The 15965-nt window shown below is 48.3% G+C and overlaps 2 protein-coding genes across 19 annotated transcripts in view; both read left to right on the plus strand.

The window, feature by feature from the left end:
• The window catches only part of NLRC5 (NLR family CARD domain containing 5), a 60196-nt gene extending 49649 nt beyond the window's left edge, over positions 1-10547 (plus strand). For 11 of the 16 annotated variants that reach the window (XM_087740244.1, XM_087740248.1, XM_087740259.1 and 8 more), the window contains 8 exons: positions 28-111; positions 968-1051; positions 2142-2225; positions 3562-3645; positions 3814-3897; positions 5988-6071; positions 7198-7281; positions 9878-10547. In XM_087740244.1, coding sequence (XP_087596370.1) covers positions 28-111; positions 968-1051; positions 2142-2225; positions 3562-3645; positions 3814-3897; positions 5988-6071; positions 7198-7281; positions 9878-10112 — 823 coding nt within the window. In that variant the 3' untranslated portion in view covers positions 10113-10547. Of the gene's footprint in view, positions 1-27; positions 112-967; positions 1052-2141; positions 2226-3561; positions 3646-3813; positions 3898-4079; positions 5951-5987; positions 6072-7197; positions 7282-8406; positions 8609-9877 lie in introns of those variants that run through there. The other 5 variants (XM_087740252.1, XM_087740250.1, XM_087740251.1 and 2 more) reach the window with 5 other exon arrangements.
• Positions 10548-13034: 2487 nt separating this feature from the next.
• Positions 13035-15965, plus strand: part of CPNE2 (copine 2) — a 60740-nt gene continuing 57809 nt past the window's right edge. For all 3 annotated transcript variants that reach the window (XR_015700415.1, XM_087739109.1, XM_087739111.1), the window contains exon 1: positions 13035-13146. The gene's annotated coding sequence lies outside the window, so the exon portion shown is untranslated. The remainder of the gene's footprint in view (positions 13147-15965) is intronic.

The following is a 15965-nucleotide window of genomic DNA, read 5'->3' on the forward strand; positions in this document are numbered from 1 at the left end:
ACTGAGAGTCTTTCATGCTGATTTTAGCCTTTCAGGGAACAGTCCTAGTCCTGCTGGAGGGGAAAAGCTGATGGAAGCTCTTGCCTATTGCAAGCGCATTGAGGAGTTACTGTAAGTGTGTAATTTCCAATGTCCCTTCAGGAAGCTGGGCAAAAACAAGGCATAGAAACCAAATCTAGTATGGCTCTGGTAAAGCCAAAATGCGTTTTACCACTGATTCTTATGAGAGCAGGGTAAAACCTCACAGCTACATGGGATAGGAATGTGTGGTGCTGGGTGTGGGAGGTTTGGGGATTTGCTGTTCACTGGAATCTCTCAGAGATTCCCAAGAACCATACAGACTGCATTAGTGGGGAAGAGCTGAATCTGCGGTTTAATAGGCAGTGCCACAGGCATATGGGCTGGGCAGTGCCTGTGTTGCCTAAGAAATCAGCATTACTCTATATGGCTGCAAAAATGGAAGGAAGATGACAGATAAAGGCTTTACTCAGCCAGATGTATTATGAGTCGTTCCATTCCAGGCCAGTTTATAGAACATACGTGCCCTGCCATATTAAATAAATAAAATTAAAAAATGAAAAAATGAGGAAAAGTTACAGTTAAAATGCTAGAGCTATTCGTATAACCTTCAGATTACAGTGTACTGGACTAAGGGCACATAATAAAACGTGCAATTTCTGTTTAATTCTAGCTCAGGACAGCTCAGTCAGAAAGGGAGATCGGTGTGCTCCTGAGAAGTGCAAGTCAGTTTTACTTCCCTGTTTAACTTCTGCTACAGGATTACAGAACCTCGTTCTTTTCTCGAACCCTCAGTGTCCTTTGAATCATGGACATTAGCTTCTTTCAGCATAGCCCTATGCACATGTGGGCGAGGAATGGGGATCACAGATACATGTGGGTGACACACAGGTGAGGAATGGGGCTCTGTAGTTCACTGCCAGTAATATTTCCTTTCTGCTTCTTCCAGACTATCAAGGAATGTTTTTGGAGACAGGACAGCAGTGAAACTTGCCCTCTGTCTGCCTCACATGACCAACCTGAAGATCCTGCAGTAAGTGTCAGCCTCTGCCCCAGGAAAGCTGGATATCCTGGGAATATATGGGATGGTTGAAAGAAGGCATGGGAAAAGGCATAAACTGCAGTGGTGCACTGGTCTCTTGTTTAGACATTATTTTAAGTGTCTCAGGATTGAGAAATGTTCCACAATTACTCTGCTGCATCAAGTCACATCAACTACTCTTGCATAATCTCTTGCAGTGTTAACTTTAGAGATGAACCGGGCATTGTATATACAGTAAAATAACCCTTAAAATTGGTTTTGAGTATGTTAGCTTCTAATGCCTCTGGCTGACCTCTCATTCTGGTGTAATGTAAGCATAAATATGAGCACCTTTTGTGGTCCCTCAGTGTTTTGTGCAGGCGTATCTGAGTAATTTCCCACCCTGAACTCAGTGGTATTATATTTTTAAACGTTTTATGGGAGTCTTTCCAGGGCTCTAACACGTAGGACTTTCTCATACTGTTTTACAGTAGTAAAGCAAGAAATTGGTGAGCTAGAAATGCTCACTGGGCTCAGTTAGCCTAGTGGTGTGTCTTCCAGCCTATGTCTAAGGTATCATCAAAAGATAACTTAGAAAAGGAATCCCAGTGGTGAGGGGACTTTAGTCCTCTGGGCAGGTTCTTGTCTTCACTGGAAAGGCATTGGAAAATCTGCACACATGAGGTTTCTCATCTGCTCTTTGTTCTTAAGGCCGTTCCTCACTCATCTCAAACCAATCCCATGTGCATGGAGCTGGAGGCATACTCCTGGTGGTACTATGCAGCCTTTGCTTTTGCAATGACTGGCTGACTGTGCTCCTTCCTTGTGAGAATGGGCAAATCCACTGAACTTGCATGTCCTTAAGTGTCATTGACAGCAACAGGAGCTATGTGACCTGCTAGCCACGTTGCTGGCCCCCACTGTTGCCTCCCTGTTTTCCAGGCCCCTTCATTAAGACTAATCCACAAGGATCCCAGGTTATTACCAGCACCGGGTGCTGATTCAAAAGATGTAGCAGTTATCTTCTTGGCAAGTTAAATATGAGCTTTTGTTACAGCTTTATTCTAAAATAATCCTCCGATGCCTGTGTTTCTTTTGTTAGCTTGCAGAACAATAACATTGGGCCAGCAGGAGGGATGGAGCTGGCCAGAGCTCTGGTGTCGTGTGGGCTGCTAGAAGAGATAAGGTAGGCCATGGCAGGTGCACTTGCGATGGTGCCAAATGTATGGACTGGTATCACTCTGCGGGTAGGGATCATTTCAGCTCACAGGCCTGAGGCTGTTCCGTAGGCTCTTTCTGTGCTCAGGGTGGCTCCGCAGAGGGCAACCCCTCCACCCATCCTAGACACTTTTCATAGGATGAGAGGAGACTCTCTCTGAAGGTCACTGCAGTGCACTGCCTGTGGGGCAGCTTAGATCACTTTAGATATTAAACCATGTCTGCCAGTGCTGTTTGCCAGGCTTTGTGTAGCCATGTGCCTTTCAACTACTGTATGCAGTAAGCTGGGGAGTGGTAGAATTTCTAAACAAGGAACTGAAAGAATGGAGGTACTGTCAATTAACTCTTCCTGCTGCATCCTTGATGCCACCGTTCTTTGTTATGTGTTTTTTTATTGTTATATGTTTTTATGTGTTTTATTATTGTTATGCGTTTGTTTGTTTATTATTTGGACAATGCCCTTCACAACATGCTTTAGCTTTTGGTCAGCCCTGAATTGGTCAGGCAGTTGGACTAGATGATCATTGTAGGTCCCTTCCAACTGAAATCTTCTCTTCTCTGCTCTGCTCTTCTCTTCTCTACTCTGCTCTTCTCCTCTTCTCTTCTCTTCTCTTCTCTTCTCTTCTCTTCTCTTCTCTTCTCTTCTCTTCTCTTCTCTTCTCTTCTCTTCTCTTCTCTTCTCTTCTCTTCTCTTCTCTTCTCTTCTCTTCTCTTCTTTCTCTCTCTTCTCTTGTTAAAAAACAAGATGAATTAGGATGTTGGTAATTTAGGTGTGAGATATGTTACAGCAGGGGAGGTACTGCCATGGCTTGTGTTTGCTGGTGGATGAGAACAGAGCAGCACACCCTGGTAAAGGCTGGAATGCAGTTACTGCTGCCCCCTGAGTCTTTGAGAGTCATGTCTTCTTCCCACTCTCCCTTACCGTCATTTCCTCTCAAGTCACACCAGTCATTACCTCCAGTATAACTTCTTATTTCTGGTTTCACATGCAACTCATGATGTGCTACACGTCTGTCCATCTTAGCCATGGGCATAACCCCACATTACTATCTGCAAGCAATTCACTGCTGAATGGACTTACGTCGCGAGTTAGAGCAGGGCTGTCATTCCCATTCTACCAAGCAGGGAATTGACCCTGAGTTGCCATGTGCCAATCTGGTTTGTCCCTGCTGTCTAGAGTCCTCACTTAGTCTGGGTACTAGTTGTTGACTTGCTAATTCACATAGTTACGTTTGGTGGTGGCTTTTCTCTGACTGTACCTGCTTTTTCTGTGGCCACTCAAAGCTTTTCCATTACTCTTACAGTTTATCAGAAAATGACCTTGGAGAAGGAAGTATCCATGCCCTGTCCGAGGGGCTGCCATGCCTTGAACACCTCCAGAAGATCGAGTGAGTACCATGGCACTGAAGGCGGCCGGGGCAGAGTGTGGCCGGCTTTGTGTGTAGCATTGCCAGGGCAGGTGCACAGCAGATGGTGCTGGTGCCGGTGGCATATTCCCCACTGGTTCTGACACTAGCACATTGTGCCCTGTGTTTTTTCTCTCCCTGCTGCTTCAGCTTGAAACTCTGTGGAATCACTGATGATGCTTCAAAATCACTTTCTCACGGCTTCCGACAATGCCCTTCCATGGAGGAGATAATGTGAGTGTGGGAATGGATGGGGAGACCCTTCAACACACAGGTCACTCTTGTTTTAATGTCTGCTCCTATTTTCAACTGCAGTACACTTCTGATCCTGCTAAATACTTATTGATAATTACCACTAAGTACTTCTTAGTGATAAATTTACTAGTAATTTACTAATTGACGAAATTAACTTCTAGAAATTTCCTGGTATAACTAGCAGCTTATTGGAAGCTGAATGTGAAGAGCTGAACAGAATATGGAGGAAAACACTCATCTTCAAACTCTGCCCATTATCCTTGGTCTTTTAGCATCTGCTTTGCAAGGCAGGACAAATTCTCCATCTCGTTCTCCATGGTCCAAGTCTTGCCTCCATTTTTTTTACAAGATGGCCACAGCTGACTCTCAGAGCAGAGCAGGAGCTTCTCTGTGCAATTGTGGAGGCTGAATTGAGAGCTCAAACCAAAGTGAATTCAGCCTGAACAGGGTGTACCACCAGCTGCAGTCTTGCTCTCCTCGTTGGAATAAAAGGGGTTGCTCTGATGCATGGATGTTTAACATGTTTTCAATAAACAGCATAGGTGGGCTAACTACATTCTGGCATGTGTTCATCTGTCCAAGCGAACCTCAGCAAGAAGCCTGCTGGGAATCTGTTCCAGCTTATGTCTTTTTAAAAGCAATTTGCCCCATTACACTAGGAGGACCTTAACTTTAATTGTAGTACACAAGATCCCATGGAGTCAGCAGCAGTTTCATCAGTCCTGAGCTACCTGTAGCTTTAATGAAGACTAACACTGCTGAGGTGCTGGCAGGATACAGACTTCCTAGGCTGAGATCACTCCTCTATCAGGATATAGATCGGCGAGATCTAGGCTCTCTAGTGATCTCTGCTGTGGTCAGCTGGGTGAGGCTTGATTGTCATGCTACTCTTATGTGCCTCAGTTCTGCAAAATACTTGTGGATGGTTTGAGTAAAATGATGCATAGGTTATAAGCCCACCAGACTTTCCTCTTCCTTCCCCAGAAGGTATTTGTGTGGAGATCACAGATCTCTTAGGACTCAGGACAAAGCCAGGATTTTATGACCATGAGACCATGGTCATAAATGGTCTGGCAATAATTCAGTGGAGTAATGGGATGAGTAAAGTGCATAGGTGTGTCACTTGAAGCATGGCACTAAGAATAGTTAACCATGTGGGGAGTTACTACTCTTGGATTACTAACAGATAGGCAGATTCTCCTTTAATAGTAGTGTTAGGAAGGGTCTTGTCTTGTCAGTGGAGGCATATGTGAGTTCTGTCATTGGGAAATCTGAGTGACACAGTGAGCAATATGCTGATAGCCATGAAATCCCAGAACAGGCCATGTACTACTTTGGTGGAAGGCCCCAGTTCTTGAGCTGGATCCTGTCCTGCCTTTCTTTTTTGGCTCCTACACACGATACAGAAATTCTGGAGTTCCTCAGACTTGGATAGAGGAATGGGTCTGTGGGGTGGCCCCAGGATCATTCAGCTGAGTATTGTAGTGAAGCACTGATGGTGCCATGCTAGGTTTCTGTTTTCCAGGTGAGAGGGAGATGGCCAGGCTGTTCAGCCAGTGGCAAAGAAAGGAACTGAAGAATTTTCTCACATGCTAATGCACCAGAAAGTAAAAAACCCAGCCTTTCAAGAGCCCTGCAAGCTATCCTTTGAAAGAGCTTAGACTCAAAAGGCGGCTTTAAGAGCTGGTCAGAGAGGCACCTTAGCTGCTGCAATAGTTTGACACCATCAGCACAAGGAGGAGTTGTCCTGGGGTAAAGCTGTGTGCTAACCAGTCATTTCCATCTTTTGCATATCATTCACTGGGCTGCAGGACTCTGGAGATAACCACAGTCCCCAGGCTCTGTGGCGACACCCCCTGGTGTCTTACCATACATGAAAATATGTGGTGAAACTGAGGAAACTCCTCAAAATTAAGCTTGTAAATAAGGGGAACTTTTACCTGCCATGATAAGAGGGCGATAAGCACTTGTAAACAGGCGAATCTGTGAGGGGGTTGTATCACAGCACTGCTGTTGTTCTCCTTGCATTTATTGACTGACTCACAGTTGGGATTTCTTGTCTGTCTTAGGCTGTCTTGGAACGCCCTTGGTGATAGAGGAGCCCAAGAGTTGGCCAGTGCTCTCCCAGGGATGGAAAAGCTGAAGATGTTAGAGTGAGTATAGCCCTAAGAGCAACCCCAGGACGAAGACTTGTTTTTCTGTCGTTGAGCCTTCAACCACAGCACTTCCAAAAAGAGGATGGACGTTAGGAACAACAGACAGGCTTTTGCAGTTCAAATTCTTGCTTAGCATTCTTGCTGCATGCACCAAGGGCCAGCCTTGCTTGGGTGATACACAGCGCAGAGAGGCATTTTTTGTTTAAGGTGTTGCAGCGTAGGTATCTAAGCAGAAGCTAGTCTGTGAAGGCTTCCTGTTTGAGTCAGGGAAAACAAACTGGTATTTCTAAAACATGACTCATATCACCTAATGACCTCAGGTGAGCTGCTTCCTGCAAGCTTTTACTTCTCTTCAGTGTTTGGGATGGTCTAGATGGGTACCATGCTCAGGGAGCCTTCCTTTGTGAAATCCTGCAGCAAGACAAGCAATCCATCCCCAGGATGGAGCAGCCAAATTGCGGGTGTCAGGCCATAGGAGCTCACAGGAAGTTCAGATGCAGCTCCTGTGCTGGAACTGCAGTGCAACCAGCAGCTGGGGTTGATGTTGCCAGCTCATGTGCTGGCCCAGTGGCAACACAGCCCAGCCCTATTCCATGAGAGAGACCGTCATCTTCTGCTCAAGAACTGTTCATGGAGCTTTCCTCCCCTTGGCCCTTTGGAATACATGGTATGTGTCTTCCATCTCTCAGCTGCATGAAAATATTAGTCTGTGGGTCATAGGGTCAGGATTTGAGTTTTGTTTGTCTTGGGCAGGGAAACTACATAGTAGAGCCTGTCTGTTTTACAGGTACGAACAGGAAGATTGTGTCTGAGGCAGGAGGAGTTGTTACTAGCATTTTTTGGCACCAAGCTCACAGTGGAATCTGTTAGAGTACTCCAAGGGCAAGAGATCTGCTTACGAGTCCTGTTGCTAGAAGGAGGTCATAGGGAGCAGTGCACACACTTCTTGCATAAATAGGGCCATGGTCATAAAGATGAGGCTGATATAAGTTGTATGGCATTGCTGTGCTTGTGCAAAAGTGTAGCTCTTCTGGGACAGGAGAAGGAGCCAGTGATTATTCAGCTGTTTTCCACTCTTGATGTGATTTTGGATTTTAAAACTCTCTTTTTGTTTCTAAAACAGTCTGGAGAAAAATCAAATTGGTGCCTGTGGGGCCACAAAGCTAGCAGAGGAACTTGCCAAGTGCCCGGAAATTCAATTCATAAGGTGAGCAGGTATCACGGAGCTCTGTGGCTGGGTATCGGCTCAGCAAGGGGAAATCGGGGTGACCAGTCTTGGGACAGACGTGACCCATGCCAGCCTGCTGCCCTGGGTTAGCTGGCACGGAACAGGATATTGCAGGGGACACAGACGCGAGCCAAGTAAGCTGAGGGTTTTCTAGGCCAGCTCCACCCCCTCAGAAAGTCCTGGGGAAAAGGGACTGAAAAGCTTACTGGCTTTAAATGAGATAAAAATGAAGACCCAGTTGTGTAATGTCCCCATCAGGAAGTTTGTTGCATTTTTTCCTATAGGTTTTCTTTCTCCCATTACATCTGATTTCACTTCTGAGATACATTCCTGCCCTGTCCCACTCTGTCCTGGGATCCATATCTTGCAGATACTTGGAAACCTGATTTTTCCCACTCTGTCATTGCTTCTCCAAGCCCTGTGTTTCAAACTCCACTAGAAACCTCTTGTAGGAAAGACCCATGCATCCTTCACTCATTTGAAAAGTCACTCTTCTGAGAGCGCCTCTGATAACTTTCTGGTAACACAGGTCCCACAGCCAAGTGTCTGCTCCTACCTGAGCTGTCTCCTTGGCCCAAAACAGGCTCTGCCTTCCCCAATAGTGAGAGCAGCCTGAGAGCAACCACTGAGGAATGTTTCTGGTCCCGGCTGGAGCTTGGGGCCCCTGTGTGCTTGCTCAAATTGGTGGGTGCAGCACAGCACACACTCCCTCTGACTCCTCAGGGCACTCTGCTTCACAAGGTAGAGGCCCAGTATGGGAAGCTTTTGGGTAGACTCCACCAAATGAGGTAGATGAAGAACGGTGGCTCACGTAAATCAGGTTGCTTGTGTGTAACTCAGTTCTTCCTCCCCTTTCTGAGATCCTAGTGGCCTGAGGACTTCTCAAAGCCTTAATCTCTCTCCCAAGCTAGATAAGTGAGTCCATCTCAGCGGGTAGGCAGCTGCTGGGTTGCTGCTGTGTCGCTGAGATATGGCCATACCTCACTCCTGTCTGTCAGATCTGCTTTGTTGAAAACCCAAAGCTGCCTCTTCCACTGTCTTTGGCATGCCACCTCCTCGCTTACCACACCTAGTCCTACAGTAACACATTTGCTGTCGTTGTAGGCTGTGGGACAACCCAGTGCCAAAGGGCCTCGCTGAGAATTTGACAAGCCAAGATCCAAGACTATGTTTCTCCTTCTACTAGCAAAGAAGAGCCCTCGCCTGACTAGGAATAGCTCTCTGTCTCCCACTGCCCTCAAAACTTGCACTGATGAACCCAGGAAATCAAAGTTCCTGCAATTAAAAACTATAACTGTTAAGTCTTCCCTTGTTGCACTGAACCAAGTGTGAACACTTGGTGGTGTTTTGTTTCTTCTGAGCTTTTATTGTGCAGAAAAGCACAAGATTGTAAAGAATCACTGCTGAGAATGTAGTGTTCTTGGTGTAAAAACATTGAAACTCTCTTCAAGAGGATGAAGTATATCTGCTCAGGCATTCAGAAAGCCAGTGGAGTATTTCACTATCTTTAATCAAGATTACAATACCTACAGGGTGTTCAAAATAAAAAAACAAAACATGTCCTCCAGGAGAGAATGTAAAATTATTTACAAAATTGTAAACTGTTGACCCTGTTATAAACAGGCTGTTTGAAAATTGTGTATAACTGTGTATGAAATACCTCTGTGATTTTTAGGCAAGAACCAGTAATATGTGGGTTTGATTGCTTCATATCAGGCTCCTTTTCATACAGAATTGCCTCAGTTTCCTAGTAGAAACTTCAGGACTTTTGAAATTTCAAATTATTGCCCCAAAATTATCAATATTTATCCTGTGATAACATGGAAAGTCTGATATTGCTATAAATTTCAGTGAGAAACTTTAAAGCACTGAGGTTGTAAAGCAATTTGTAAGAAAACTGTGACTATTCTGCATGAGAGGATGTGCACTACTGACTATTTTCACATGGGGTTTTCTAAACCTTTGTGGAGTTTTGGAAGACTTGATTGCACTAACGTCTTTGAGGTGAAGTGAGGGGTCAGTTATCTTGAAAGGTTGACCACATGGTAGATCCTTCAAGCCTCTACCATCTCCTGAATCCCAAAGCCTATGTGTCACTGGGCAATGGATGTTGGACTTGTGGGAACTGGAGGGAGAAGATCCCAAACACTGAGTTTGCTGCTCAGCGGAGGAGACGGAATACAGCTGCTTTTGCATGTGTGGAAAGACAGCTTGAGTTGCAGGAGCACAGCCACGTTGTTCTCATTATTTATTAACTTGAGTTGTAACAGTTTCCTTATGTGTTTGTGCTGTAAATATTTAATCCTTGTGATGGATTTATTTATGGAATTTTGTTTACAACAGTGTTTGCCTGGGGAGATGTAACTGATCTGATTTGGGCAGGGCAAGCGTTTGGAATGAGATGGAAATGCTGGTCCAGCAAACCTTTGGGCACAGGACGTGGACAGCTGGTGCCTGTTATTCCTGGGGGAGCCACTGTTCTTATTTAAAGATCAGCATGTGAGATACTGACATCGTTGTGTAGAGGTGGGACACATTTTGCATTTTTGCTTTTATTTTCATCCTGTATTTTCAGATCTTGTTTGCAGATGCAAATCTTCCTGGCGCCCATCAGAGGAAGAGTGTGGCACAAAAGGCAGCATGATCTTGTACCAAAAGGTGTCTTGTTGCTGTTAGCTCTTCACAGCTTTCAAGGTGAGCATGTTTGTCAGCTGGGCTCTTCTCTGGCCCTGGTCTCTCAGGACTTCTTTTGGAAATACAAGAAGTTGGACAGGGTTTGCAGTAACAGTCCGTTTTGGTCCAGGCTGTGAGCTGAAAATCCATTTTTTCCTGCATTTCAAACATCATTTTAGTAGGACTAAGTACTATGTGTGATAAATAATAGAGGCTGAGTTTTACTCTGTATGAAGAAGGAAAAAGTCTGGGATTGGACTTTTTAATGTACTTTGTGATGAGCATTTTGTCATTTTTGGTAGCATCCATAGCCAGAGCCTTTTGCTGTTACCACAGGCCCACGTACCAGGGGAAAACCAGAAAATATCACTGTCAAACAGATCTTTGTTCAGCTCCATTGTATCGTCTCCTGATGCCACCCACTCTTGCAATTTGAATTTGTTCAGGTGTCGCGATAATTTATTTTCCTCCTTGACTGGTGTGAAACATGCCTTCTTGCTTATTGTTTTTCCTCCTTTTTTGTTGGGGAAAAATGTGCTTTAACTGAATAAATAAGAATGCCGCTTTGATGAGTGCTTGACTGTTGAAGTCAGTTTTGTTTTCTGGGTCTTGGGTGCTAACCCTAAATGGCTGCCTTGGGTAGAGCAGCCACTGTAGAGAGAGCTCTTGGATTTGGATCACATCGTTGGATTGTTTTCCCTTGCAATGAAATGCACTATTTAAAAATAAGTGAGACCTGAGATTCCCCCCTGCAGTTCCCCTGACTGCTGAAGTTAGGAAGTTTACATTTACACCATGAGGTTTGCAGTAACGTAACAAGGAATGCCACAAATACTGCTGCAGCACTTCTCTTGACTTGAGATGTTAAAGAGTGCCTCTGAAATCTAGATGCACACCTGCATTTCTCAGGTTCTTCCCCATATTCAGGATTAGCTCCCAGACATTCATCTGTCTGACCTGAGAGAGCGGCCATCCCAACAGAAACCAGGGAAGGGACTTGCAAGATGCCACAGCATCTTTTCCAAAACACCAGGTGTCAGCAAAACCCCAAAAATGGGAAGCGCTTGTCTGTAGTCCAGCGATTTTGGCTAAACCCGGGCTCTGTTCTGTATTTTGAGTGTGTGGGTTGCATTTTAAAAAAATGAGATTTGGATTGAGTTGTACGTGAAACACAACACAGTCGGTCCCTAGTTTGTTTCTTACATTGAATGCCAGGGTCTTAGGCTGCCCTTCCCCAGCATGCTTCATATTTTCATTGCGCTGCTGATGTCCATATTCCAGCTTGCGGTCGTGTCTGAAAGTTTCCGAGGGGAACCTGGAGGCTTTGTCCAGTTTTGAGGGGTTAAATGAATCTTCTGGTATGCAGGAAGATGTGAGGCCGTTGGGGATTGTGTGTGATGGCTGAATACCAAAATGATTCCCAAGTAGATAATTAACATGGGCCATTTTTAGAGCTGTTACTGTTACGTTTCAGATTTATCACAGTCCAAAAATGGAAATGTATCAGGACGCTCCGCACACCCCTATTGTTTCAGGCTGCCTGCAGTCTCCGGAAGACAATGTCTGAGCTAGTCAGTACTGGTTTCATACACAGAAGGGATTTTGCCCCCTGAGACCAGATCTTTAGAAAGAAATACACTGCTGTAAGTAAACACACTGCTGGAGGGCGGTGAGGAGCCCGGATTTTGTGCTAGGGAACAGCCAGAGCCAGGCTGGGCCAGGCTTTTGCACGCAATAGCTGCTGTTTCGTAGAGCTGGAAATGCAGCCGCCGTTTCCCCTCTGCTAAAACCAGTTCCAGGTAGCGCTGAACCTGCTATGACTTGGAGGCATCATGCTGGGCAGGAGAGAAAACATGGAGATTTTGGAGAAAATAGTCACGTTGGCATTCATGAAATACTGGCTGCCTCTCCCTGTTTCCCCCAAAGTGACATTCTAAGCCACCGGCGTGGAGGTAGGAAGGCAGGTCTGGCACAGACCACGTTTCTCCTACTGAATTTCTCTTTCAGGCACAAACTTGTCCCTTCCTGTGATGTTTTACACAGAAGGACAGGGTTTGCTCCTAAAAACTAGGCTCAGCTTTTAGTTGGATGTTGCCTGTCGTGTTGCCTGCGCTGAGCAGGAGCATTCATGACCTGTAAGCCTGTCCTGCGTCCCCCTGCCCTGGGAGGGACCTCATCCATGCTGAAAACTGACTCGGTGCCTTGAAACTCTTCCGTCTTCAATAACTCAAGCTGCAGGAGAGAGGAAAGCTGGCTGGGGGGAGTACGGGACTTGCTTATTTTGCCTGTGATCTTTAAAAGCATGAACAGAGCCCGTAGTAAAGGGCCCTGTGCAAATAAAGACGGTTTATTTAATCTGAAACCTCAGAGGGAGGCTTCCAGTCTTATTACCCTATCTCCATATCAAAAATATCTATATAAATATCCCCGACGCCTGATGATGTGTCCGCCAAGCCTCAGGTGATGTTGCTAATGGTATGTTGGGTACAAACCCCGGTTCTACCACGCTGGAAGGGAAAGCACTCCGGCTCCTTGGGTCGAGCAGGGTGACAGGTAGGTGCGATGCTGGCCAGCCCGGTGGCTTGGGCTCCCCTCCACTTCTGGGGCATGCATTCGGGGCCCACCTGTTTTCCGTCTTTCATCAGCTTTTCCCCATGGGAAGCGGTGTCAGCGAGCCACCACAGGGCACAGGGTCCTGGCCCTGGACCGTGTCCTGATTCGGCAGGGTGATGCCAGCACCAGGAGCACCCACACCAGCCAGGCAGGGTGAACCCGCTGGCATCCAGACAGCACAAAATCGCCCAACAAAGTTATATTTTCATTCTAGCTGGCCGGATAACACAGAAAATAATCTTCCAGCCTTTCCACGTGTTGGTTTTTTTTTTTTTTTAAAGCTTTTTTTGCAAAGAGTGAAGCGAAAGAAGACAGCTGGGAAGTTTTGGGGTGGATCCTTTGGGTTTTTTTTTTAAGCTGAAACGCATGATGCTCGTCCGGGGAAGGGGGGGAGCCCACGCATGGCCGCGCCCGCCGCCCGCCATCACCGCCCACCCCCCCCCACGGGGGGCGGTGGGCGGTGATGGCGTGGGGCGGGCGGCGGGCGCGGCCGTGGGGAGGTGCTGAGCCCACGGCCCCGCGGGAGCTGCTCGGCCCGGCCCGGCCCGGCCCGCCCTGGTGAGTACCGGCGTGTCCCCCCCCGAGGATGCCGTGGGGATAACGGAGGGACGCGGGGTGGAGGGCGAAGAGAGGGCGGGATCGTTCCCACCGTGGGTGGGTGGGTGGGGATAGCCGGGGTGGGGGGATGGATGCACCGGCGGTGAGCTCGGATAGCCCGGCGGGAGGGTCGCGCTGGCCGGCCAGCAGAACCCTGGTGTCAGCCCCCCGGATGGGGACCTGTGGGGCAGTGTCCCCACTGGCTTGTCTCGGGGGTGCATGGTGTCCCTTCTGCCTTCCTTCCCCTGGGACAGACCCTCCGTCCCCTTGGACAAATACTCCATCCCTTGGGACAGACCTTCCAATCCCTGGAGCAGACCCTCCAGCCCCTGGATCACAAACTCCATCCTTTGGGACTGCCCTCCTGCCATCGCTTTATGCTCCCCTTCCCCAGCCCGGGCCCCTCCGTTCATGCACAGTATAAAAGTTGTCCTGCCCGTCCCCACTCTCTGTGCATCTTTGGGAAGATGCCAACCAGACGCGCGACCAGCCAAGCAAACGCCAGGGCCTGGTGGCTTCGCTCCCCAAGGCTGAGGACATTTGGTAGGGGTTTTTCCTGGCAGCTGCCAAGTGCCTCTCCTTCTCCACCGGCATCAAGTTGCGGTGGGGATCTTGCAAGCTGAAGGCTGGGGAAGTGCAGAAGCGCTTCTTTGGGGGCTGTTTGCAGCCCGATGCTGCTCCGGCTGGTCATGCAGCATGTTTAGGGGGTTTATGAGACCAAGAGGGTTTACGCCTGTGGATGGGCTGCCCCTCGCTCCTTCTCTGCACCCAGCAAGATGCCTCATCCTCCGAGATAGCGGTGAGCGGAGTGTTTCCCTCAGCAGCCTGAGGGTGCTTGGAGGATGGCAGGCAGGGAGGTGTTTTCCCATCAGCTCTGCCAGCCTGAGGACCTGATGCAATAAGTCTCTGGGTGAGTAACCCTAATCTAGGCAAGCAGCTGGATTAAAGCCAGCGGGGCTGTGGGGCTGGAGGACTTGGTGGGCAAACACACCCTTCGGAGCTGCTCACCACAAGGAGGGTGGAACAGGAGACAGAGGTGAGTTGAGAGCTGAGCTTTGGTGGCAGAAAAATCTCTGAAGGTCTGGGTCCTTGCTGCTGACTCCCCAAGAGCCTGAGCTGCTTCGTGGGAAGGAATTGGGACCCGTGGACCTTGAGCCCCAGATTTGAAGCCTTCTGGAGATGCACTTGAACCTTGCTGGAGAAGCTGGAGTCAGAGTCAGGCCGGTGCGAGCACGGCCCAGGGGTGCTCAGTTCTGATATTGCTCCCCTCATCAGCCTCCTCCTGCCAGCCCAGGTATGGGGGGCTTTCATGCTGGTGTGTGATACCACTGAGCTTTTCTGGGGTCAGAAAATGTTTTATTATGAGTCAGAAATCACATCCCATTGAATCCTGTCAGGGGACAGGGAGCAGAGCAATGGGAGGAGGAAGGCTGAGAACAAAAGCTCAGGGCATGTGGAAAGGATCTGTTTTGAAGAACCGAGTTGGAGGAGGATGTTTTCCTGGAGTAGCCTCGGGGAAATGCTGCATTTGCTTTGGTTACACCTGTGTGATAGCCTGGGACATACATTTTCTGGTGATGTATATTTTTGTTTCTCTGCTGTTGCCTCTGGAGCATCCCAGCGGGGATAACACGGAGGGAAGGCACCCGGTGAAGCTTCCAGCTGCCCCCAGAAGTGCACCTTTGTGTGGTGTAGGCAGCCCCTAGCACTTGCCCTGGGCAGACAAGCAGTCCTGGAGCTGCTTTCTGAGAGCCTGGCATCCCTCACCACCCTGGGGATGGGGTTTGCCGGCAGCCTGCCTCCGCTGGCAGTGTCAGTGTGTGCCACGCTGTTCCCAGGCCCTGCTTGGTTGGGATTCACAGTTTGCATCTCTTGAACGGGTTGCAAACATTGCACTGTAGCAATGTGAGGGTGGGCAGGGTTGTATGACTGCTGGTATTTGAGACGCCGGCTGTGATGCTTCTCCCTCCCCACTGCCTTTCTGAGCTCGGTCTAAAGAGCAACAAGATCATTTAGAGCCACATCAGCCCGTCTCACCCTGAGGACATCCTTGCTCCTGGGGTCTGTGCTGGTGGACAGCAAGGGAACCTGTGCTGGTCGCTGGCAAGCCGGTGCAGTTTGTAAAGCTGTTGCTTGTCGGGAGTCAGGGGACCGCGGTGCCTGGCCAGTCTGTGCTGGAGGCGAGAGGCAAGGGCCCTGTGCACCAGGGTTTCCAGTGCAGAGAAATCCTCTTAGGGTTCAGCCGCCAGAGCTCAGCTGTGGGTGAAGATGCTCTTTGCCCTTGGGGAGATGTCTCTGCTGTGCATCTGCTGCAGCAGTCCTCGTCTCCACTCATCTTTCAGCAATCCTCCTCCCTCACCCCAAAACAGTGGGGTTATGCAGTGCTGGAGCGGCTACTAGCTACCCCGTGATTTACCAGTCTGCCCAGTGGTGTACTGGAATTTGATCGGCTTTGTTCACCTTTTGGCAGTCTCAGTGTGGCATGTGAAGAGTCTGGGTCTGGGAGGAATAACTCCTTCTCTTGCTCCTGTTACACCCGGTGGAAAGAGTTTCCCACTGACTTCAGTGGAAACCGCTGCCTGGGGAAAGCTGGCTGGAGTCGCTTGCGCCACTGTAAATCAGGGCTTGTTCTCCGGGAGCTGTCGGCGTGCCGAGAGTGTAATACCTGGTTAATTGATGAAAAAGCAATGCTTGCAGTCTCCTGGCCTGGTTCGGGGTTGCCAGCTCTCATAAGGAGCTCTTTATGTGAGAGTCTTGGCTTGTGTTCAGAGGCAGGGTGG

The sequence above is a fragment of the Nipponia nippon genome, unplaced genomic scaffold (assembly GCF_047370975.1).
Source record: "Nipponia nippon isolate SJK-2023a ecotype South Korea unplaced genomic scaffold, ASM4737097v1 scaffold_7, whole genome shotgun sequence".
NCBI classification, from domain to species: Eukaryota; Metazoa; Chordata; class Aves; order Pelecaniformes; family Threskiornithidae; genus Nipponia; species Nipponia nippon.